General features: G+C 37.3%; 1 protein-coding gene across 5 annotated transcripts in view; it reads left to right on the top strand.

Annotated features, from left to right (window-relative positions):
* The first annotated feature begins 233 nt into the window (after nucleotides 1-233).
* Nucleotides 234-26,613, top strand: part of LOC126272343 (uncharacterized) — a 313,886-nt gene continuing 287,506 nt past the window's right edge. Inside the window, exons 1-2 of one of the 5 annotated variants that reach the window (XM_049975141.1) lie at nucleotides 234-833; nucleotides 8,893-9,108. In XM_049975141.1, coding sequence (XP_049831098.1) covers nucleotides 8,895-9,108 — 214 coding nt within the window. In that variant the 5' untranslated portion in view covers nucleotides 234-833; nucleotides 8,893-8,894. The remainder of the gene's footprint in view (nucleotides 834-8,892; nucleotides 9,109-26,613) is intronic. The other 4 variants (XM_049975140.1, XM_049975138.1, XM_049975139.1 and 1 more) reach the window with 4 other exon arrangements.

The following is a 26,613-nucleotide window of genomic DNA, read 5'->3' as shown; positions in this document are numbered from 1 at the left end:
AAAGCTGGAATTAGTACAAATTTAAGTAAGAGGTAAAGTAATATCACACATTTATCCTAAATGAAAAACGAAAGCTTGTAAAAGAAACAAAGCGATATTTCATTGCAGTCACATTTCAGTAACAAATGTTGCGCAAAATGACGACTCGTTGACAGCCACACAACGAGAGATATATGCCGTAACTTATCTGTTTTCATTGGGATCCGTCCACTTTTTTATTTACTTTGGAAAATATTGTCTACACTCTCTTGAACAATGAAAGGCCTATTGTTGTCAAAGCGCTATTATTTGACAATCGCAGTCAACGAATCAGTACGAGGCGTACCTGACTCTTCGAAGTTGGTGCGAGGCTGTTGCAGTACACAAAGGGTAGTGATCGAGACCAGGAATTTTCGCTGCATTGTGGACGATATTATTTGCGCGATCCTGATCAGCAGTAAGGTGAGACCGACTTCACCAGTCGCTTATTCAGAGGCCTTATCATTCTTGATATAGCTCAAGAGTTGTCAGTAATTGAAATTAACAATAACGAAGAATTAATTGTTAAAGAATGCAATCAAAACTTAAGCGCACAACAGATACCTTCTGATATAATTAATTCTGATCGCGCAATGAGAAACTAAAATTTTTGCTGGCAATAATAGGTACCGACACTATTTTCGAAGCCGAGTAATCTTAGCGTGTGTCTTGAAGATTTTTTCGTGACTGTCTGGTAAACCGAGTAAGGTCACAAAAATTAGCACGTGACATCTCATAATTTGAAAATTTTACTGTATAAACAGGGATTATATCAATAGCAGACAGTGGATAGAGTCTACCGATATTCAACCCAGGTATGTATCTCGTAAGTGCAGAGGCTACTAACAGTCGTTCATAGCGAAAAATTCAGGGAATGAAATGTAAATAAACGTGTTAACAGGCACATGTTTGTAGAAATTGTACTAACTGAAAGAAATACTGCTTGTATGGGCTAATTAACCTTTTAACTTAAAGGGATTGATTTGTATTTGGTTACATTACGTACAGAACAAATTCATTTGATCTTGTATTTTCTTAAGCAGAAGAAAATTTTCTATTTCAGAAGAATGTTTTGATTGTGTTCATACCTTATATAACAGGTTTATTTCTTGATTTGTAATTCTAAATTGATGGGCGGTCTTTAAGAAGGCTATATTTCTCATACATTTTAGAGAACTTCCATAACTTGTCTAAAGGGAGCGACTAGACAGAGTTAAGTCCTATGAAGTTGATTGTTTGGAAGGCAGGAAGGCACCAATGAGAACTGGCAGTTGAGATTATGGCGTCACGGTTTCCGCCCAATCAGATTTAAGACGTTTCTTGTCGCCCGTTGAACTGACAGCTGTATGTTGTTGGGATCTTCAGTCTGAAGACTAGCTTGATGCACCTCTCCATGCTGCTCTATCCTGTGCGAACCTCTTAATCTCCGAATAACTACTGCATCCTACATATTTCTGAATCTGCTTACTGTATGCATCTCTTGCTCTCCTGTACGATATGTACCCCCCACACTTCCCTCCAGTACTAAACTGTTGATCCCTTGATATCTCAGAATGTGTCCTACCAACTGATCCCATCTGTTGGTCAAGTATTGCCACAAATTTCCTGTTTCCCCAATTCTCTTCAGTATCTCCTCATTAGTTGTGTGGTCAACCCACGTAATCTTCAACATTTTTCTGTAGCACCATATACCAAAAACTTCTGTTCTGTTTTTGTGTTAACTGTTTATTGCCCATGTTTCACTTCCATTAATGGTAACACCCTGTACTAGTACCTCCAGAAAACGATTCTAACACTTAAATCTGTATTCACTGTTAACAAATCTCTCTTCTCCAGAAACACTTTTCTTGTCATTCTTAGTCCGCATTTTATATTCTCTCTACTTCAGCCACCATAATTTATTTTGCTATCCAAATAGCAAAACTCATCTACTGATTTCCTGTAGCATCACCTGATTTAGTTATACCACACTTCATATCCTTGTTTCGCTGTTCATTTTTTTCTTTCGAGACACTGTCTTCCAAGTTCTTTGCATCTCCAACAGAATTACAGTGTCATTGGCAAACTGTAAAGTTTTTACTTCATCTCCCTGAACTTTCATTCTTACTCCAAATTTTTCTTCGGGTTCCTGTACTGGTTGTTCACTGTACAGATTGAATAACGTCAGAGATAAGCTATAACCGTGTCTCACTCCCTTCTCAACCATTGCCACTCTTATAACTGCTGTCTGGTTTCTGTACAAGTTTTGAATAGTGTTTTGCTCCCTGTCTTACCCCTCCTGCCTTCAGAATTTCAAAGAAGATATTCCAGTCAACATTGTCAAAAGCTTTCACCAAGTCTACAGATGTTATAAACATGTTTGTCTTTCCTTAACCTATCTTCTAATATAAATCATAGGGGCAGTACTGCCTCAAGAGTTCCTTCAGTTCCCTGGGATCCAAACTGATCTTCCCTGATATCACCTTCCACCAATTTTTCAATTCTTCTGTAAAGAAGTTGTGCTAGTATTTTGAAACTGTGATTTATTAAACTGATAGTTTGGTCATTTTGACGCCTCTCAGCGCCTGCTTTTTTTTGGAATTGGAATTATTACATTCAGTTTGAAGTCTGAAGGTGTTTTGACCACCTGATACATCTTGCATGCCAGATGGAAGAGTTCTGTCGTGACTGACTCTCCCTGTAATTTTTGTCTATCCCCGGGGCCTTGTCTTTCAGAGCTCTGTCAAAAACTTCTCGCAGTATCCTATTTCCCATCTCCTCTTTACGTCCACTTCTCTTTCTATAACGTTACCTTCCAAGGTTCATTTCCCTAGTATAGACCCTCTATATACTCCTTCCACCTTTTTAGCTTAGTGTTCCTGCCTATTAGGCGGCAATTCTGTTCGTGTGTAAGGGGGAATTTATAACAGAATTAGGTGGCAGTGAGAATTAGTATCAAGGAGGGTGGCATGCCAGGGTAATCTGTGCAGTTGTGTGAATCACTGTACGAAGTTAGCTCATCCACCTACCTCAAAAGCAGGAGATCTGGCTTCGATTCCCAGCATTGGTACAAATTTTCACTTGCCACATCAGTCTATATACATAAAAGGATTAAATTTTGGTGTGTGCAAAATTCTACCAAGCAGCTTCCTCTTCCATTCCTTTCCCTCAATCCATATTCACCTACCATTTTTCCTTCTCTGCTTTTTCCTACTGCCAGATAGTAGCACACTTGCATTCCCATTTTCCTATTCATTATTAAATCCACTTTCCACATTACCCCTATTTCACCTTTGTGTTTATAACACTGTTTTCACCTGATCAGGAATGGTGTTCCTCCTGCCACTGAACTTCACCAATTCCCACTAATTCACTAATTGTAAACAGTTGTTACTATTAATAGCTGTGTTACAAGATAACAGGAAATTTTTGCAGTACGGCGTGGTTAGAATGCAATAAAACATTTTTGAAGGAAGAGTGCACATTTTATCGAGATGTAGCTAATTTTTTTGTTTTGTGTACTATAAAACAAACAGGATTAACATTTTTGGCCAACAGTTTTAAATGCTTATTTGCAAATGTATGCTTACGTTCTTACTACAGATTGCAGTTATAGTCATTAATTGCATGTGAGTTGTGTACTGGATTAAGATTTATACCATTGGAGAGTTCAAGACTTGGGAAGCTGCATAATAATAGAGTTTCATGTATTTTTATCTTAAGTATATTACAATAAAGTTGATCAGCTCAATTAAAAAAAAAATAATAATAATGTGCATCATAAATCTGGAACATTTGTGACCTGTTCTACAGAAATCACAATGTTAAAAGCCAAGGTTCCTACAAGATCAACGGTTGCATTGAACAGGCTAAGTGTGAACTGTTGGGTTAATAGTGAAAATCCAAAATGTGTTTTTCAAACAATGGAAAATCCAGGATGGAATGTAACAATATTAGAGAAAGAAAGGTACTACTCACCATATGAAGGATATGCTGAGTCGCAATAGGCACAACAAAAAGATTCACACAATTATAGCTTTCAGCCTTTAAGGCCTTTGTCAACAGTACACACACACACACACACACACACACACACACACACACACACACACACAAATACAACTCGCACATACGTCTGCAGTCTCGGACAATTGAAATCACATGTATTTTTGGCAGATATGAATTCTTGAATTTCGTTCTGTCTCCAGTTCAGTGAGATACGCTGAAAAATATGGGTTGAATAGTTGCACATGTGTTGATTCTACACATAGAATGACTAGGTGTGATTTTCAGTTAATACCTAATTATAGAATAATTTGTGCTGTCTTTCCTGTTTGCTCCTGTTTAGCAGTAGGATTTGCATTACTTCCATGTTTTATTTTTAAGTTGTATTAAAGGGACTATGTTCTTTGACAGATAATGAACCATCTTGCATTGAGTACTGTGACTGGACATTCTGGGCCACATCTACGGTGTGCATGGCAGCTTGGTCGTTGAAAGCTGCTGATGATACGATGCAGAACCCAGTGATTTACAGAGTTGAAACAACATTCTTGCATGAGCATGCCTAACAGTTATTTAACTACAGTTTTGGAGGCAGCTTTCAAACTTTTGTTAATGTATGAAGAGACTCCATAATTTGTAATTCATTTTAAATACATCTACACCAGTTGGCTAAGTTGTAGGTGTGTCGTTGCAGAGAATAAGCTAGCGTCAACAGGAACATGCATTTGGAAAACATGCACAAGATACTGAAATAAATTTACTTTCAAGAAAAGAAAAATAGCTGTACACAAGTGTATCAGTTTATTTTTGTAATTTGTTAGGAACAAAACTTTCGTGAAAGTTGTGAATTATCCAAGGCATGGTACCTATCAATTCAGGCAAAAATTTTACATTCACAGTCTTGGATGTTATTGAATTTAGCATGTGTTAAATGAAGGACTAAGTAAGGAACATGTATATTTTTTGTTTTCTTAAAAAAAAAATTCTGCTCTGATATACAGGCCTCCGAAGATGGCACTGCGCATACCATTTTGAAATTCGGAAGATGCGAATTTTGGAAAAAATTTTAAAATGCTGTATCCCTGGAACATTTCTAAGAATTTGGTTAGGTTTTTTTATTTGAAAGATTATTGCTTTATGATTGCAAAGAAATCCTCCATTTGGACTTATCTGCCAAAGTTCTTTTACTTTAGCATTCTGGTCTTTTTTATAATTTATGGAATATTTTTTTAATGCCAATTCATATTTTTTTATTTTTTTTTCTGTTGATTAGTACTGTGTATTTCTACATCCCCTGAAAAGGAGAGCTTCCACTTATAGGTTGAACTGGTTTTATAAACAATTGAAATATTTGCTGTACATAAAACCTGTTTTATTTCCACTTCAAAACCTAGCCTAATTTAACATAATTTTGGTTTTGAAAGATGAGTAAGAGACTCATCTTTCAATCATTTTAAATGGTTCCAAAATGTGTGTAAAGGGTCCAAAGACTTGAAGGTTTAGATTTATACAACTTCTGCGCACTCTGTTTTGTACTGACATTATCAAATTAGCCAGTCAATGAACTAAAAATGTGTTCCACTGTTTCAGTATCTTCCTTTGATATAGAGTGATGCCTTCCTGTTGAACCAATAGCAACTGGAGTACTTAACAGTCTTCAAAACATTGTGAACAGGAAGTGAACTTCGATGGCGTTGTTGCTGTCCAGCTGGAAACCTGTATCCAGCAGCTGGTTCCTGTGCTAGCATAAAGTTCACTACAGTTTCGTTTAACTCATAACTGGTGTCTATAATCTATGCAATCCACCAATCACAGTCATACATACTAGCCACAAACATCCCACTCTTCAGGTTGTGAATCTGAATATTGTCCTGCTGTTCTTGAGATGTTGGCTGAACGAATGAAATTTCTTCTTTCTTGTTCTTTAAAGTGCGTGCAATATGATTTCACCCATCACTTCGAGTCCAGAAATGTCTTTTGAATTTCTTTCACAGGAGTAGTTTCTTTGGGCCATTCATCTTTTTTCTGCTTATGGAATTCTTCGATTTCCTCTTCGGGCAAAAGAATGAGTGCTGTGGATGCGTAAGATTTCACAACTCTCAGTATTCTGAATCACAACTGTATTTGGTCTGGAAAGATTATGTTTGGTAGCATGGTGCTTCAGCAGGCCTCCTGCACCATTACAAGGCCCCTTCCCATGACCAGTAGCACTGTAATCCCAGTCAGTTGGCACAAGCGACTTAATCAATTCAAACAGCTGGTAACAATTTTTGAAATGTCTAGGAACTTCATCAGAAATAATGATGAGCTTCTCTGCCCCTTTTTGCAGTTGAAGAATTTTTCGTATTGCTAGCAAAGCATGTGCTGAGTCATGTCCTGTGTCATCACTTATAACTGCAACACTTGTGGTTTTGTCTTGAAAATATGTCACTCCTGTAAAAATTTAAACATGATCATTACTCTAACGATACCCTTGTACTTCTTGTGGAAGAATTACAGACCAGTTCTCGGCAAAATCATAGTGAAGCACTAAACATAGTTCTTCAGCCTGTAGACACACTTCCACTTCTGCAGTGTGTTGTTGTTGCAATTTATTCAGATGCTCGTGCTTTACTGCTTTCACTGACCATTTACCAAATTCATCAATGAATCTATCAAAGGCAACAGCTTTCTTATTTAGTTTATTTTCCTCCCATGTCGCATATGTCATTTCTGCAGAGCTATCTGCTACAGGCCAAGTGTTTGCAAAGACAGTCCTCCCTTTCCAGGGTAGTCACCACACTCTTGAAAAAGTCTCTCGCTTTACATCCCAGGCAACTAATGACTTCACACGCCCAACCAAGGTGTCGTATGTCACGTGCTCCAGTAAGTTCTTCAAAGTTACTACACAAGTTCAAAATTTGTGCAGTACACACTTAAACAGACATCTCTGGGTGGGTGTGGAACTGCCCGCTTAGGTCGTAGTGCGTAACATTTTGGTCTTTCAATATTTGAAGTTGTGTAGTTGTTCTTATAACTTACAAAAGTTTCTTTAATATTGTGAGTCATGTACTGCTTCACTTTCACAACTTTTTGATCTTCAACCGTTACAGTTATAGTGTATTTTTTGTTGGCACTCTGGCGAGAACAAATATCTTAGAAATAAAATGACTGCACTACTTGAACTTGATTTGCTTCTACAAGATGACCATAATAGGGATCTGGTCTTCCAAAGACTCCTTTTACAGAGCTCACATTTCTTGATTTGTCTACCATGTACTTTGATACCGTGGTTCAGAATTGTTTTCTTTGAAAATGTCTCTGGAATAATAGTTAAAACTTACACCTTTTCACTGTAGGATGCACAATATTTAACAGCTGAATTGATATTTATGAAAAATTCCTGGCAAGAGGTGTAATAGTGCTTTGGTTCATTTTCTTCTGAAGATGGAATTTCTACTTTGAAGATTGTGGTCAGTTTTGCTGTACTGTATTCATCCATAGCTTTAGTAATTTCACTGTGCTTTCTTGATGCATAGAGCTTATGATTCAACTTCACTGACCACCGTTTCTTAACAGGACTAACACCTACCTCTGTAGATGACTGATTCAGGGTATTTAATTCTTCCTCTATTGATGCAAAATCTGCATCATCTGTGTCATGGGAGGCTTCACGTTGTTCAGATACTATCATTTTGTTATTCTGTCAAAACATTTAGAACACAAAAAGTCTTCACTGAAAACGTCTTTACTTTGAAACAGAGTCTACAAATGAGAACACTTATTCCCAACATGAACAAAGTCTGTTTTTTTGTTTGTCATGTGTGTCACTGATTTATAGATATGCAAATAGTCAGTGCACTTCACTCTCCTGTGGCCCCAGTAAGAAGACATTTCAAACAGTCCTTTTCGCAAAACACACTGCAACTGTGTCAACTGGCAAATTCCTCACAAAAAAACAGAACTCACTGGATGGTCTCAGATTTCGTAGAAGCCTCTTGAGTGAGCAAATTAGCACTAAAAAACTACAATGAAAAACTTGCAATGAACAACCACAACAAAGAAAGTGACAAGAAAGTGTAAGAAATATCTGCAGCAATGAAAGTGAAAGAAATAACTGCAACAAAGACAATAGAAATAAACATTGTAACAAAGAAATTAGTAAGAAACAACTTCAGTGAAAACATACATTACTCTTGAAAGTTAAAATTAAAAAAATAAAATAAAACCTGTCCAACTTAAAAGTGTAAGCTCTCCGTTATAGAGAATATGGTACTACAAGGTACTAATCAAAAAAAAAATCTAACTTTCCTGGATTCACATTTATGAAAAAAAATTCTATAAATTATTAAAAAAAATTCAAAAGGCAACAGGAAAAGAACTTTGACAGGTATGTCCAAACAGAGGATAACATTGTAATCATAAAGCAATTATCTTTCACATAAAAGAAACTAATAAAATATGTAGAACTGTTACAGAGGTTCAGCATTTTAAAAAATTTCTGAAATTCGCATCTTCAGAATGGTGTTCGCAGTGCCATTTTTGGAGGCCTGTATCTTGGGGCAGGAAATTTTTTTGGAGAAAACAAAAAAAAAATATGTGTTTTAACATATGCTAAATTCAATAACACCTGAGACTATGAACGTAACCCCCCTGCCTGAAGTGATACGAATTATGCCTTATTCACCCTTGAGATCTCAAAATTTGTCAGGGAAAAACGCTAAAACTTGTCTGGAAATCGGAAATATCAGGGAATTTCACTTGGGAAACTTGTGGCAGTCCTGTTTTACTCAATTTTAGTATTTTGGTTTTTCATGATTGTTTTTGGTTTGTGTCTGTTTAATCATTGAAATTGTATTCTGTATGTAATTAATTAAATTTAATATTGCTGAACTTTTGGGTTCTTTTAAGATATGGATGAATCAGGACATAAGCGTGAATTCATGTGGGGGATTGAAAATGACTATGACACCGAGGATGATGATTATTGTTATTATGACAGTGATGAGGATGATGATGATGATACAGTTCTAGCAGAGAAACTGGCAAAGTATTTGGAAACCCGTTACTCAAAGGTCAACCAGCTCAGCTCCAGTGAGAGAAAATCCACAAATCTTAAAGAAACAGGTGAGCATGTAGAAATAGTAAATCAGTATCTAGTATTGGAAATACATGCCTAATCTTAAATGTTAGAGAATTTGATGAAGTAAATGTAAAGTGATTTGTAAATGGCTATATAATATTCAGAAAACATAAATTTCTGAGGAGACAGTCGTCAATATTTGCCTTCAGGAGTCAGAATTCCCATGACACCCATTAGGAGCACTTGACAGGAGAGAGCAACAGTCGTAACTTTGGAACTACAGTTTTTTTCTTTAGGTAGGATAAAATGATTGGTTTTGCAGGGAGAGCAGGTCATTCAAAATCCAGATGAGGAGTTGCAATACTGTTTACATTACATGACATTTATCAGTTTCCATGGATCCCTTGGAGAGGGATGTGGAAAGAGTCAGTTTTTTAGATACTTTTTTACTCAGATACATGTATATTGTACAATTCTAATGCAGAGTTATGAGCCATAATTCTTGTGAAGTTATTCATCGTTGGAGCAGAAGGAGTTAGCCAACAGGTAGTTTTTTAATACACTATGAAACCGATCTTTATTACTTACAAGACCTTTGATATGCTCTGGTAAGTTATTGAATATATATGAATAGCCATGCATTTGACTCCTTTTTGTACTAATGGTAAGCTTTTATAGTCCTTATACAGATTGGTTTTGGTTCTGGTATTATAATCATGTTTTCCATTCACAGCAGTTGCATAAGACTGGTGATAGTAGCGCCAGTATGAGGATGCAAATCAGGTTTGCTTTAAATACATGCTGTAACAGTTAAGAGTGTTAGTTACCTTTGAGATTGGGCATGGTGAGCTGTTCGTTAAGAATGCTTTTGAGGTGCCAAAGATGTCATTATCAACACCTCTCTTAGTTTGCATGAGGTCATGTAAGAGAGCTATGGGAAGCTGGATGTTCTTTGCATGCAGAAAGACTTGACAGGAATGTAGCCACTGTCCATGGTTGCTGGCAGGGCTGGTCACAGGAATGTACAGCCGCAAGAAGACTGAATTTGAGATGGTCATGCGGCACTACCGCAAAGAAAGTCCGTCGTGTTTGGCGTATGAATTTGACACGTTGTACTGCCTCTGCAGCAGCAATTTGAGCAGCAGTGGGCACCACAGTGATACAGAACTTTGTTACAAATTGCTTATTTCAAATACAGCTCTGAGCCAGGTGTCACGTAGCATACATTCCACCGACCCCAAACCACCAACATTTATGATTTCATGACTCCAGTGGTGTCAGGTGGAAGCTCATTTTGGAGGGCAGTGTGGAGGTCTGTGAAAGTTGGTTCTGCTTCTGTGCCTGTGATACTCATGCGTTGGTTAGAAGGAGGCCATTTGAGTCTCTGCATGCTAGACTCTGTACCTACACCTGGAGTTAGGGTCTGGAGTGCGATTTCGTATGACAGCAGGAGTGTTCTCGTGGATATACCATGCATCCTGACTGCAAAATTGTACATCAGTCTGGTGATTTGGCCTGTTGTGCTGCCATTTGTGGATGGCATATTAGGGGGTGTTTTCCAACAGGATGACACTCGCCCACATACCACTGCTATAGTCCAACATACTCTACAGAGTGTTGATATGTTGTCTTTTCCTGCTCGAACGTCAGATCTGTCTTCAGTCAAGCACATATTGGACAGCATTGGACGATAATTCTAACTTCATCCACTAACAGCGTTAACAATACCTCTATTGACCGACCAAGCGTAACAGGTACAGAACTTCATCTTACAAACTGCCATCCTGCATCTATACAACACAATGCATGCACGTTTGCATCCTTGCATTCAACAGTCTGGTGGATACACTAGTTATTAATGTATCAGCATTTCACATTTGCAGTGGATTATCATACACTTACGTGAACGTACGGAAAATCCATGATAGAATAATGACAACATTATGGAAAAGGTAGAGTGCTACTCACCATATAATGGGGATTTTGAGTCACAGACAGGTACAACAAAAAGACAGTCAATCAAATAAGCTTTTGGCCGGCCAAAGACAGAGATAATTTGTGTTTGAGTTGCATTTGCATGAGTGATAATAAAGGGAAACATCCACGTGAGAAAAATATATCTAAAAACAAAGATGATGTAACTTACCAAACGAAGGTGTTGGCGTGTTGATAGACACACAAATAAACACAAACACACACACAAAATTCAAGCTTTCGCAACCAATGGTTGCTTCGTCAGGAAAGAGGGAAGGAAAGGGAAAGACGAAAGGATGTGGGTTTTAAGGGAGAGGGTAAGTAGTCATTCCAATCCCGGGAGCGGAAAGACTTACCTTAGGGGAATAAAGGACTGGTATACACTCCCACACACACACACATATCCGTCCATACATTTACAGACACAATCAGACATTTGTAAAGGCAAAGAGTTTGGGCAGAGATATCAGTCAAGGCGGAAGTACAGAGGCAAAGATGTTGTTGAATGACGGGTGAGGTATGAGCGGCAGCAACTTGAAATTAGTGATTACAGCAAACTGTTTAACTAATGTTGACATACTACTAGAACGTGTCTCAATACTCCCGTTACTCAGAATACACTGGATGAATGCAATGCATTCAAACTGTGCAAGTGCTTAGAGGTGGAAGTTACATTCCACATGCCACTTGGCACATTTCTCAAGGTCATTTAGATAGTATTCAGTGAGAATGTGTGCATTATTTTTCACCCTACTCTTGTAGTAATAATAAGCATACGTTCTTTACTACCACTCTGACATTCACTTATTCTTGAAGCTGTCTACATCTCTCAATTGCACTTTGTTCTGCATACAAGCTATCAATAATTCTCCTGTCATTAGACCTTATATCTGTTTGCCACATAATATTGAAAAGTCACTTCTATTGATTTCAGTCAGGCGTATTTGATTATCAGTAAAACACGTTTTTGTGATATCCTTCTTATCCATTCTTTCTTCTGATATTATTTTAATGGCAAATATTTCTCTGACTATCCACCTTCTCCAAAGGAAAGAAATTGATACTGATGAAGAAATGCTTCAACAAGCTTTTTTATTTTTATTTTCCTTTCCTGTGTGTGTGTGTGTGTGTGTGTGTGTGTGTGTGTGTGTGTGTGTGTGTGTGTGTGTGTGTGGAGTGCGTACGTGTTTTTGCACGTGTGTGTGCATCCTGTGTAATTGAATCTGAGTCGATATTTTAGAAATGTGTTGTTGTATCTGTTGGATGTTGTCTTCTTTGACACACAATAATTCGTTATGCACTTTTGAAGGTCTGTCAGTATGTTGCCAGTTTAGCTTCCTATAATTAGTTGTTATGAGATAGAATTAATTGAGGCTCTGACACCAATTGAAAGCAGCATTGTCGCATGATTAGGTTCAAACTGAAATAGTGTGAGCTATTACTGCAAAGTACAAAATATTGAAAGAGAGAATGGCTAAGCAGTACATATGCTGGGGGGGGGGGGGGGGGGGAGGTACAGTATTGTTGGTAGCCACATCTACTAATGGAAAAACTGTTCCTCACTTTAGGAACATAAATTCCCTCTTCAGAGAGGAAAGAAAGATAGGTTGGAGAAAGGCCATTAGATTTATTGACAGTGAAAAGTAGAAACAAATAACTTTGCCCACATAATAGGTAATGGAACAGCATACAAAACATTTGACAACGAAGTAGATGGCAGATAACTGCATTGAATAAGTAGTTTGATATCACCATCACCATATGCAGTTTGGTTTATGCATACTTGCCTGTCCCAGTTTCAAATAGACTGCAAATGATCTTGCCATTTTTCTTAGGCTACCCATCATTCCTTTTCCCTTGAAGTGTATATTTGTATATTAATTCAGGAATTCATTCACCTGAAATACTTTGAATATGTTCTACCCTGTGCTCCTCTATTTTCTGAAGTATGATTTTGATGCCCATTTCATTTCTAACTTCACTATTCTTTATTTGATGTGTGCGTTTGTAACCAGTTTGTGACATCAGGAGTCACATATCTGCTTCATCAGGCCTCCTCCTTTGACTAGCAGTTATGATTCCAAGTCTCTGACCTAAACATTAAAACTGATACTGCTATTTCATATAAAGTACAGATGACCAACACACAAAATAAATATTTTCTAAAATAATCAATTCTCAATTTTTGAAAATGTAATGTAACTGGATAGATAAAAAAGCAGCAGCAGGAAAATACATGCCTATAAAGTGTAAGGAAATTTGGAAGCTGTCACAGCTAGTAGCTGCTTCCTCTGGTAGAAGGGTTGGAAGTGAAGGATGAGGGATGAAGGAAAAGCATTGGTGAGGTTTAGCAAATGAGAAGAGTTTGGAAAAGTTGTCCAAAACCCTGTATCAGGGGAGACATTTCGGACAGGATAAGAAGTTCCAACAACTGCATTTGTTTGGACATCTTTTACACTGTGGTTTGTGAATCTTGATGAGATACAGTCCTACTTGGTGTTCACCAAAATGATGCTGCTGTGAAACAGAGTTTGTGTCCTTATGATGCCTCCAATGTCTGGCTGTTACATGGGCCACAGCCACTACAACTGCTGAATCTATGTGCTGTGTGAGTGATCAGGTACCCACAACACTGCCTCTGGTGTGGTATCACAGTTAACTGCACCTGTGGAGACAGTTGCTGTTGCCAGATGTGGTATAGCAGTCCTTCGGAGACCACACTAATTTCCACCATAGCGCGTGTCTCCAGAATTGCGATGAGGTTTTGTGACCTTTTTGCTTGTGATACAAGCTGCGTTAGCGTTTGTTAAAGTGGCTTTGTGCAATGAGTCTTGAGAATGTGATAGGTCTGCCAGTGTGAGGGTTGCAGAATAATATCTATAACTATGACAGTTGCTCTGTGGTCTACATTACTGAGTGCCAACATAAGATCTTGAACCAAATCACAGGTTCTGCAGATGAAAATGGTGAGGCCTTTAACTGTACCCATGGCACGGATAACACTAATGAGACACAGGTCAGACAGTACACGATGTGTGTATGTGTTTGTGGCATTGAAGATATTGCCAGAACTGGTAATTTCACTGTACGTGAGCTGTCATCATTCCATAGCATAGAAACTTTGAGAACTTAAATCTCCCACTTCAGCAGTTGGACCTCCTCACCAGCCATAAGCAACAATTTCACCACATCTTCCGTGACTGTGAAAAAATAATGCGAAATGCGACAGTACTTTCAATTTTCATCTCAAGATCACCAATTATGTAGCCAAATTACAATACCCCCATATATTTGGACTTTAGTATCAACGGAAAGCAACTTCGAACAACAGGATTAAAGAACAATTATAGTTCACCATTGACACGTTTCAAAGAGTATCTATTACACTTTACATGTGGAGATACCTATTCCCACAAATTAATCATGTAGAACATTCACAATGTTGTGCTTTTCATTTATGTAAATGGCATGTTTGTTAGTGGTATTTTTTTTTGGCAATGTCTAAAGAAAAGCCAGTAATGATTCCATTACACAAAAAAGCTTATGAATCTTGCTCTAATAATATTCTGACATTTGTTTTCCCCAACTTAATTGAATATTGTATACAAAAGCAAATTTGTATGCACTTGTGAAAAATCAATATATTAACTAGCTCACAGTATGGTTTTAGGTCCAGGCTGTCAACAAATACAGCTGTTGATATTGTTATTTCTTGTGCAGCAATGCTAGTGAGCTTTTGAAATATGCCTTACCTGTGACTTCTTGTTTGCTTTTGGTGACTCATCAGTAGAAGTTCTTTGAATAGCTGTAAGCTAGTTCATGATAAATTCTCCAATAACATTCTGTATGCAGCACAGAATTTAATTAATTTAACTGCTTTTCATGTTTAATATACTAATAGCAACACAGTAATAAGTCTCAGATCTCACATGAAATATTTGTCACAGGAGGACACTTTCAACAACCTATGACACAGTATTAAAGTGGCAGAATGTTTAACATACACTTTCAGATATGAAATCTGACAGCTTAATATCAAAACTTTGGTTGTCAACAATATTATGAAAATGATAGATTACCACTCAGCATAAAGATGATCACTGAGTTGCAGACAGGCACAACAAAAGGACTGTCACACATAGTGTTTTCAGTCAAAGCCTTCTTCAGAAAAAAAATGCACATACATTCAAACAAGCAAGCACTCCTCTCACACACATGGATACTATCTACAATTTACACAGGCAAATAATGCATCAAATTTTCTAATATATAACAAAAATATGCAGAAGTCAATATTGATGTCACAGAGATGCAACAGGAACTCAAGTCACTCACAGATTGACTCTAAGAAGTTAATAAAAGTCAATACAAGTTACTGTTTGATGTAAACACATTGACTACGATCTCCTGACTATTTCAACACAGAGATGTTGATCATAGGAACACTGTTAGCAAACTGCAGATTTTTTGGTGTGGGGTTGGTATATAAAGACTTAAGTAATGATGTTTCCTGATATTGAGAATTACATTATCGTTTATAAAACTCAAGGCTTAAAATTTATTAGTGTAGATGATCTGACTGTCAAACAAAGCTTTCAGCCAAACAGGCCTTCATCAGAATAGACAAAAAACACACACACACACACACATGCGCAGACCAGTGCAGACACACACACACACACACACACACACACACACACACACACACACACACACACACACACACACACACACAATGCAACTGACACACATACGACCACAGTCTCTGGCTGCCAAGGTCAGACTGCCAGTCTGGTTTAACAGAAAACATGATTCATCCAATCAGGCAACACTTTTCAGTTTATTCATGGTGCAGTCTCAGCTATACCATGCCCATTGCAGCCGTAATAGATGATGTCATTGTGTTGAGATGTAGCACATAAGGGTTGCCTACTGCAGTACCCAGTGTTCAATAATGGGTGCTGAATGGTGTGCTATGAAACATTTGTCCTACACCAGCATTGTAGTCCTTCATCAAATCTGTCACATATCATCACTTGTCCAGCTTTACACAGGAGGCAGCCTCCCACCTCACCTTCTGTGATGTGATGTGGACTTAAAGTACCGTGTCACTTCTTGTGGTTTCACCACCCCACAACCAGTTCCCATATTCAGTCATAATGTCTGAACAAAAACAGCTGACCAGTTTCCCAATTTCCAAGAAACGTGTGCCCAGGCGACAAGCCAGACGAGTCTGCCCTACGGCGAAACCACATGTGTCAGTGGATTTCTCCATTTGTAGCTTTTATCATTGCTTGAATGATCCTCCAATTCATCTTTGCTCTGCTTATATACTTCCTGTATCACGTAAAGTGCCCACAATACTACCAGGAGGCTTTAAATCTCACTGTAGGCAGTGGTCATCATATTATGGCTCATTACTTTATGTGATTAATGCAATATTTCCATGGTTCGCAGGAGAGCTTCTGTGAAGTTTGGAAGGTAGGAGACGAGGTACTGGCGGTATTGGAGCTGTGAGGATGGGGCATGAGTTGTGCTTGGGTGGCTCAGTTGGTAGAGCACATGCCTGCGAACGGCAAAGGTCCCGAGTTCGAGTCTTGGTCCGGCACACAGTTTTAATCTGCCAGGAAATTTCATATCAGTGGACAGTCCGCTGTAGAGTGCAAATTTATTTCTAGGAATATTTCCAAATTTCTCCATTCATTGACTTCTTGGTTCTAAGTTACTGACCGAAAGTTTATGATTGCAACTTAAACAAAATTCTTACAAAATGAATTGCTGTGGTGTAATATTGTGTACTGAGCATACTATAACTGTCATCATATCATGTTACATTTACTTTCTGTCTTCAAAATAATTGGTTATTGCTATGTTTACCACTGGTTTTGAATTTTTTATCCAGGTTTTATAATGAGCATTAGCTTGAAAAAACAAAAGTTAAAGTAACAAAGTTACCTTCAAGGAAGAAGTAAATTTTGTACCAGGTTTTTCCCTCTGAATAACAATCTACACTGGTGGCCAAAATTAAAGCAACAAATGGAAATTTTCGAAGGTTGTTTTTATTTTGCCACAAAACAGTATGAACAAGTGATAGTAAAGTAGAAATAATGTAAAGAATACAGAGCATAAATAACTGCAACATGCAGAATGCTAGAGAAAAACGGTCTTCATTTTTTCCAACTTGACTGATTTGCACACACATTCCAACAACTGGTTAATGCATTTAGTATAGTGTGTGACTACCTCTGACAGCAATACAGGCCTGGAACGGTGGGGCATGCTGTGAATGATGTCATCAATTTCATGTTGAGACATTAACACCCATTCTTCCTGCAGAACTGCCACAAGTCTTGCATGCTGATGTGATGCAACCCGTCTGGGTCATTCCACATCAACGAGACTAGTATTAAAAAGTGTCCCCACTCGATCATCTCCACATCTAATGATATTTGGTTTGAATGTTTTATGTGGTCTTTGATGGTTATCTACCAAATGACAGTACAGTATCTTCAGTGGTTGAATTTTTAGGGGTTTTTAAAGAGAGGCTACTCATCTTAACATCACGTAGAAAGGTACAAATGTGCCAAGTTTGCTATGCTTTTTTGAAGGTTCTAGCAAACTTTTGGTCATTTACATTAAGATACAGAGACAACGTTTTATGCTGAATCACACCATTGCAAAAAATTAATGATTTAACCACACTTAAATATAGGTACGAGTCTCTAAAGTGGCCAAAAAATTCATCGCACTATTCTGATAGCCAAGATTTGACCACCGACTGCTACTTTTCATATGAGCTAATCACACCAAAAGTTCAGAGGGTTATTCCTACCTATGATGTCTACATATGGATGAAATTTAATTAACAGTGGATGCCTAGGTGAAAAGAAAATGCAATTGCAAAGTTTGTCAAAATTTTCTAGTACGGTACTTTTTTTTTGGGAGGGGGGGGGGGGGGGGCAATATCTCAACTGTGTCTTGTTGAATTATTTTTTTCTTGCCACAGCTGTAAAGAGTATACTTCAAACTTTCAAAGCTATATTGTTTAATTTCTGGATCTTGCATTTTGATGAGTAAGAACACCTGTCAAAAGTAGGGAAAATGGATTATCAACAAATACAAGAAATTAATACAATTTGAAGTTGTAAATCAAAAAATATGTAATTGCAGTGGCCTGTAACAGTATAAGATTTGCCTGTGGTTTGGGCAATGTAACCATGCTGTAGCATTTGTACATTATTTTGCAGTGTAGAATATAAATATAATAAAACCTCAGAAAATGCTCTGAATATTATAAAACCTAGAAGATCATAATAGAATGCTATATTGCTTTAGAATGTTTTAACTCTGCAATGCATGTTTGGTGCATATATGCATTGTCACTTGGTTTCCATCAGGATTATAAAGCAGCAATAATTCTTAAGGCTCTATCCTCGAGCAGTGTTACATTGTTGAATCAGCACTTTCATTTGTTGCTTTTATTATTGGCAGTTTTCACAGTGTCAGTCTTCTGTGCAGTGTAATCTTTGGTGTTGATACTGTGCAATCTTAGTGTTGAGTACTGAGTGTTTGAATAATTAATATTCATTGTTGTAGCTGAAGGTAAGCATTAAAATAATATGTTTTGATAGCCTAATTTGTATATTTAAAACATCAACTATAATCAGTTAAGGATACATCAGCAGTGGACGAGGGGCTTCTATGACGTAGGCCTGGGCTTGATTTTACTGAAGATACGCAAATTTGTACATATCATAATGCCTTGTTGATGACAATATTTCAGTTCCTGCAGAAGACTTGCTGCAACTCATTTGGTGAAGAAAAACACATTAACAAGAAGGCTTTAACACCATTAACCATTACATTATCTGATAGATCAAAGTTAACAACCAATGAAATTTTTAAACCTGGTCAGAAAATTTGTACCACATGTAGACATGAAGTGGCCCAAAAAGACTCATCCCAACAGGATAAGCAAGAATCACCATCCACTGAAGACATGGATGTTGTTGATGCTTGCTTCACTGCTGAAACTTCATTTTCATCACTTGGAGAGTCATCATTAAAGCTTCAACGGATCAGCAAAAGGGATTCAGTGAGATATATAAAACACAAAGTTCTGAAAGCCCAAGGCATCATTACTAATTAATTGCCACAGCTGCCAGTGTGAGACAAGTAGATATTGCTCAAATACAAACGGAAGAGTGCAAAAAATGTAAAGATATGGACATCTTAATTGAAGAACTTAAGACTAAGCTTCAGACTTCAAGCAATTGCAGTAATGTTCAAATTATGACCCTGGTCCAAATAGCTAGACTATTGCAAAATGGCTAAAGAGTTTGTGGTTTCAACTAAAATGGTGAAGAAGGCTAGGAAACTAAAAATGGAAGATGGGATTTTGATAACACCTGCAAAAAGAAAAGGGAAAAAGCTCAGTGATGAAGTAATTTTTTTTTTTTTTTTTTGAAGATAATGAGTTTTCTCATTTATGCCAAGGCAAAAAGGATTTTTTTGCAGCAAAAATAAAGAGGAAAAGGTTCACAATCAGAAAAGCTTTCTCCTTGTAACCTGAAAGCATTATTCATTGCTTATTGCAAGCAATGTGAAAACCAACTGAGCTTCTCAAAATTTTATGAGCTCAGGCCAAAATTGAGTGCTACAGTTAGTGATTCTGGGTCACATTCATTATGTGTATGTGTACCATACTGACAGACACTCATTGGAGACATGTCAGAACTGTTGCAAATTTCATGGAGGCACAGATTATGAAAATTAATTTCATTGGGAGGATAGTCAGGCCACATTACATTGATTTGCTGTCTATTTTGGTGGCAAGGCATTTGTATGACCAGAGACCGTCTGTATCATGATACCACTGCTGTCCATTCCTTTCAAATTAAGTAAATTTAATAGTTAAAGACAAAGACTGAAAACATTAAGAACATTTATTACTTTAGTGATAGTTCAGATGCTCAGTATAAGAACTTCAAAAATTTCATCAGTTTATGTCTGCAGAAAAAGGGTTTTGCCATCACTGCCGAATGGAATTTTTTTGTTACAAGCCAAGGTGAATCACCTTGTGATGGCACTGGGCGAACAGCAAAAAGGCTAGCAGCCCTTACTAGTCTGCAGAGGTCCTCTTAGATAAACAGATATTGACTCACATGACTTGTTCATATTCTGTGATGATAGTGTTCCAGGCATAAGCTTTTGTTATGTACAAAAAGAAGAAACAGCCTCTGAAACCTGAACATGTACATATTTAAAGATTTTAAACATGGAAATCTCATTTAAAATCTTGAGAACAGGTGTATTTTACTTCTGATGAAGGTATATTTAGATACAATGAAACCGTGGTCAAGAATTTTAATAAATCTTAATCCTGCAACTGTTTTGGTTGTCATCATTTACTGTGAAGAATTTCAACAGTTGCTGTTTCAGCCATGTTTAAAATATTGAAATATGTACCTGCCCAGGTTTCAAAGGCTGTTTCAAAATACGTGGACATCTCATTGAAAATCCTGAAGACAGATATATTTTACTTCTGATGAAAGTATATTTAGATATATCGAAACCATGGTCAAGAATTTTTATAAATTTGAATCCTGCAGCTGTTTTGGCTGTCATCATTTACCATGAAGAATTTCAACAGTTGCTCTTTCAGCCATGTTTAAAATCTTGAAATATGTACCTGCCCCAGTTTCAAAGACTGTTTCGAAATACATGGACATCTCATTTAAAATCCTGAAAACAGGTGTATTTTACTTCTGATGAAGTTATGTTTAGATATACCAAAACTGTGGTCAAGAATTTTAATAAATCTTTATCCTACAACTGTTTTGGCTGTCATCATTTACCGTGAAGTTTGTCAGTTTATTTAATTTTTTTGTTGTATTCTCAATGAAGTTCCCATTATCTATGATTGTTTAATATTTTTTAGTTGGAAATATACACGACTTCTACTTTATCTAATAATGAAACAAACAGCAATTGGAAGCATAATTATAATTGTAGTGTAATAGATATCAACAAGGTTTCAGTACCATGTGTCACTGGCCTTGCAGATAATTCTGCATGTCATCTGAAAACATACACACATCAACAAGGCTTTATTCCAATCAAAGAATTTTCAGTAGAGCAACAGGAATTAATAAACCAAAGAAGTGAGATTGTCTTCCTGAAAATGCTCAAATATGCTTTCATCACAAAGCAATACTTGTGGGCAAATATGACTTTCTACACAGATCTTGTTGTAATCCTTTTGGTGCAAAGAACCATTCTGTTAAAAAGGGTTTATGGATTGTCGGTGTGGAAACAGCGAAACAATTGCAAGCCTTGACTAAGAGCAATGTGAAACCTGGTCAGAAGATCTGCCCAACTTGCAGAAAACAATTTTTAGCAAAGAAAGCAGAAAAATCACAGTCAACTTCAAACCAGTCAGAAGATGAAGCATATCCAGAAGTATCAATTGATTCAAGTCTAACTGCTTTTCTGGTCTCCCCTCTATAATTTCAGAGAGTATCAAAAAGGGATGTGAAAGGTCATGCTAAACAAAAAATAAGCAAAGCTCAAGATGCAATTGCGAATAACATTGGTGCTGCTGGAGGATTCACCCCTAAAGAGCTTCAAACACTTAGTACAAGCAAGACATGTCCTGATTGTGAAGATTATAAGCAGCTGATTATTGAATTGAAAGAGAAATTGCAATTGTCAAGGCAGCCTGAAAAATTGCAAATACTGACATTACCACAAAGCTGTATTATAAAAGAGACAATGCAAGGATTTGGTGTTTCAGAGAGGATGGTAAAAGCAGCTAGGAAGTTACAGGCAGAAAATGGTGTATTAGCTCTACCAAAGAACAAGTGTAGCAGGAAGATTCCAGTGGCCATAAAAGAAAGAGTGGTAACATTTTTTTTTCAGAATGAAGAATTTAGCCGAATTTTTCCAGATAAAAAAAAACACTGTATCAGTTAGAATAGAAGGAAAGAAAGTTTTGATGCAAAAGTACCTTCTTCTGAATAATTTGAAAGAAATGTTTGCTGCACATCGACTTCAGCATTGGATTTTCCAAATTTTGCAAATCGAAGCCAAAATCTAAAACAGTGTGTGATTTGGAATCAAAAGGCTGCATGCTTCATTGCTGTGAACTCTGTCCAGGGAAATAACTACTGGAACAGTTTTTAGAAAGTAGTTTTGAAGACAGTGATCAAGATGATACCATTGAGTTCAAACAGTGGGTGCACACTGATAGAGATACATTAGAAACCAAGCAGGTGACCACCTAGGATTTTATTGAAGATCTGATTTCAAAAATTGACAAACTTTCCACTCATCATTATGTTGCAAAGCACCAGAGCAAGCACCTAAAATGAATAAAAGAAAGCTGTAAGCCAACTGAACTGATCATATTAATGGACTTTGCTGAAAATTATTCCTTCATTATCCAGGATGCAGCTCAAGGTTTTCACTGGAATAACAGCCAAGCAACTTTACACCCATTTGTTGTGTACTTCAGAAATAACTTGGACATCAGCAGCATCAGCTACTGTATAATGAATGACAGCCTGAAACATGACGCAATCGCTGTACATGCTTATATACTGAAATTAATAGAAGATCTAAAGTGTCTCCTTGGAAAAATCACACACATTTGCTTCTTCAGTGATGGGTCTGCATCGCAGTCCAAAAACTTCAAAAAATTTCTGAATCTCTGCCACCATCAAAATCACTTTGGAATCTCAGCTGAATGGAACTTTTTTGCTACAAGCCATGGAAAATCTCCATGTGATGGATTTGGAGGAACTGTAAAGAGCCTGTGAGCAAGAGCAAGCCTTCAAAGACCAACTGAGGATCAGATTTTGACACCAACTGATTTGTTTAAATACTGTACAATGAATATCAGAGGAATCCAGTTCACTTTTGTTTCAAAAGAAGAAATTGAAACATTAAAAACTGAGCAGGAAGCAATATTCAAAAATGGCTGGAACAAGAATCACCATTTTTTTGTGCCATTAAATGAAAAACAAGTTTGTATTAGAAGCGTATCCAATGATACAAATTGTTTTTGTGGCAAGTGATGACCAGAGTCAAGCAACAGTTTCATTCAGAAACATCACAACCTTACAACTGGGCCAATACATTGCCTGTATATATGATAGAAAATGGTGGATTGGTAACCTGAAGTTTCAGAAGAAGAAAATGATGTTTTAGTGAGTTTCATGCACCCCAGTGGACCTGAACATTCATTCTGTTGGCCAGCTAGGCAGGATGCTTGTCAGATTTCAAACCAACACATTATTTCTGTCATCCCAGCTCCATCAGCAACAAGAATGGACCGACATTATAGCTTATTAGAATCAGCTATAACTGCTACTAGTATCAAATTTCAACAAATGAATTAATAAGCACTGAAATATTTGGCTTGGGAACCATAAAGAGGACAACTGGTACATGTACTTTTTAATATAATAAAAATGTAAGTTTATTTGGTACGACAATATTTATGGGCCACTTTGATAGCACACTATGATGAATTTACCATAGTTTGACCTTTTCTTTTACAGCTAAGATATTGTACCCAAATGTTGAACAGGATCACAAAGTTTCAGCATGACAGGTCTCTTAGATCCTGAGTAATGGTAAATCAAAGTTGCCCATTTTTTCATTTACATCGCCATGTTGAAAAATGTAATGTAATGAAAATATAAGTTTATTTGTTGTTAAATGAAAAGTCTCCAAAATAAAAACAACTTTTTCTGACCAAACAAGGTGAGCTCTTTTCAATGGTGCTGAGAAAAATCAAATTTGAGTGATTGCTTTTGAGATATGAACTTTTGAAAGTGAGCCAAAATTGACTGATTAAATTTCTTAGCACACTTTGAACTTCGATAACTCAGTTATTATTTGAGCAATCTGGGTGCCACTTGCAGAGCTTTATGACACACTGGCAGGCTGCAGATAACTAAAGTATTAGCTTCAGAAAGTTACTCTTTTGGTAGATACAGGGCAATAAAATATAGGCAAAATTTGATACGACAAGATTTATGAGCCACTTTGATAGCACACTATGATGAATTTACCATGGTTTGACCTTTTGTACTATAACTAAGCTATTGTACCTTTGTACTATAACTAAGCTATTGTACCCAAAAAGTTGAACAGGATCACTAAGTTTCAGCACGACAGGTCTCTTAGATCCTGAACAACGGTAAAACAAAGTTGATCATTTATTCATTTCAGTCGCAATGTCAAAAAACGAGCCTTTACGAAAAGGTGGCTAGAGGCCCCATCGTACTACTTTATGAAGCAGTAATTTGGCAGTGCTTCATGTAAGGTCTATATGTACATCCTGTTAAAATTTAATCAAAATTGGAGATGGTTGAGTGAGGAGCTTGTCTAAATTTAGGCCACTTGAGAGGGAATGATCCATTTAGGTGACTGAAACTGTATCCGAAAGACCAAGTTAGCAGGGCTGACCACAAGTGGCATCAGAAAGAGAGGACCATTTTTTGACTGTAATGGCACAGTGATATTGCCTTAGTACTGCACTATAACTGACAATTGATCTTGCAGCATCCACTGAACATGATGTATTGAGCCAAATGGTATACTTGAAAGCTTCAACAGTGTCCTTTATCGTCAGAGAATAGCTGTATGTGTACTTCTGATGCATCATTGCAGAAGGGAATGTTTAGAATGGAGTTGTCAACATGCCACCCTAATTTTTGCCATGATGTGATTCAGCTTAAAAGGTTGTCTATGTATATTAAAGCAAATTACCAAATGTCTGCTAGAACTTTTAAAAAAGCCCAGCAAACTTGGCACTTTTGTACCTTCATATGTGATGCAAAGATGACTAGCATCTCTTTAAAGAAACCCAAATATTCACCACTGAGACACTGTACTGATGTGGTATATAACCATCAAAAACCATATAGAACCTTCACACCAAATTTCTTTAGATTTGGAGATCTACATCTACCTGATTACTCTGCTACTCACAATAAAGTGCCTGGCAGAGGGTTCAATGAACCACCTTCAAGCTGTCTCTCTACCGTTCCACTCTCGAACGGCACATGGTAAAAACGAGCACTTAAATTTTTCTGTGCGAGCCCTGATTTCTCTTATTTTATTATGATGATAATGTCTCCCTATGTAGGTGGGTGCCAACAGAATGTTTCCGCAATCAGAGGAGAAAACTGGTGACTGAAATTTCATGAGAAGATCCCGTTGCAACGAAAAATACCTTTGTTTTAATGATTGTCACTCCAATTCATGTATCATGTCTGTGACACAATCTTCCCTATTTCGCGATAATACAAAATGATCTGCCCTTCTTTGTACTTTTTTCATGTCATCCGTCAGACCCACCTGATGCAGATCCCACACACACCACACAGCAATACACCAGAATAGTGTGGACAAAAGTGGTGTAAGCAGTCTCTTTAGTAGACCTGTTGCACCTTCTAAATGTTCTGCCAATGAATCGCAGTCTCTGGTTTACTCTACCCACAATATTATCTATGTGATCGTTCCAATTTAGGTTATTTGTAATTGTAATCCCTAAGTATTTAGTTGAATTTACAGCCTTCAGATTTGTGTGACTTATCGCGTAATTGAAATTTTGATAATTTCTTTTAGTATTCATGTGAATAACTTCACACTTTTTCTTATTCAGGCTCAATTGCCACTTATCGCACCATACAGATATCTTATCTAAATCATTTTGCAAGTCATTTTGATCATCTGATGACTTTACAAGATGGTAAATGACAGCATCATCTGCAAACAATCTAAGACAGCTACTCAGATTGTCTCCTATGTCGTTAATATAGATCCGGAGCAATAGAGGGCCTATAATACTTCCTTCGGGAACACCAGATATTATTTCTGTTTTACTTGATGACTTTCCAACTATTACTACGAACTGTGACCTTTCTGACGGGAAATCACAAATCCAGTTGCACAACTGAGGCAATAATCCCTAGGCAACCAGTTTGGTTAGAAGATACCCATGAGGAATGGTGTCAAAACCTTCTGGAAATCTAAAAATATGGAATCAGTTTGACATCCCCTGTCAATAGCACTTATTACTTCATGAGTATAAAGAGCTAGATGTGTAAAGTGGGCACCCCCTGGTATCGTCTGTTTCCAAGAAAACATCAACCTCTATGAGGTTGAGCATTATCGTTCATCGATACAAAGTCTGGGCTCACAGCATCTCGCAACAATTGCACATGAGGTTGCAAGATGTCGTCATGATACCTAACAGCAATTTAATCTTGCCAGTTCACCCATACAACGTCATGAAGAGGTATTTGGTGGTCAACAAAATCCCTGCCCACGCCATTAGGGATCCTTCTTGATATCGGTCTCTTTCCACAATGTTTGGGTACTAAAATTTTGTTCCACATTCCTTCCAGGAGTGAATCAGTCTCCAAACCAAATCGGAACTCATCCGTGGAAAGAACATTGGCCCACTGTTTGACCGTCTGGGTGGCATTTTGACAACTCCACTCTAAACATTCCCTTCTGTGATGATGCATCAGAAGTACACATTCAGCTAGTCTCTGGCG

Source organism: Schistocerca gregaria, chromosome 5, assembly GCF_023897955.1.
Source record: "Schistocerca gregaria isolate iqSchGreg1 chromosome 5, iqSchGreg1.2, whole genome shotgun sequence".
NCBI lineage: Eukaryota > Metazoa > Arthropoda > Insecta > Orthoptera > Acrididae > Schistocerca > Schistocerca gregaria.
This window is presented reverse-complemented; position numbering and strand designations above follow the sequence as displayed.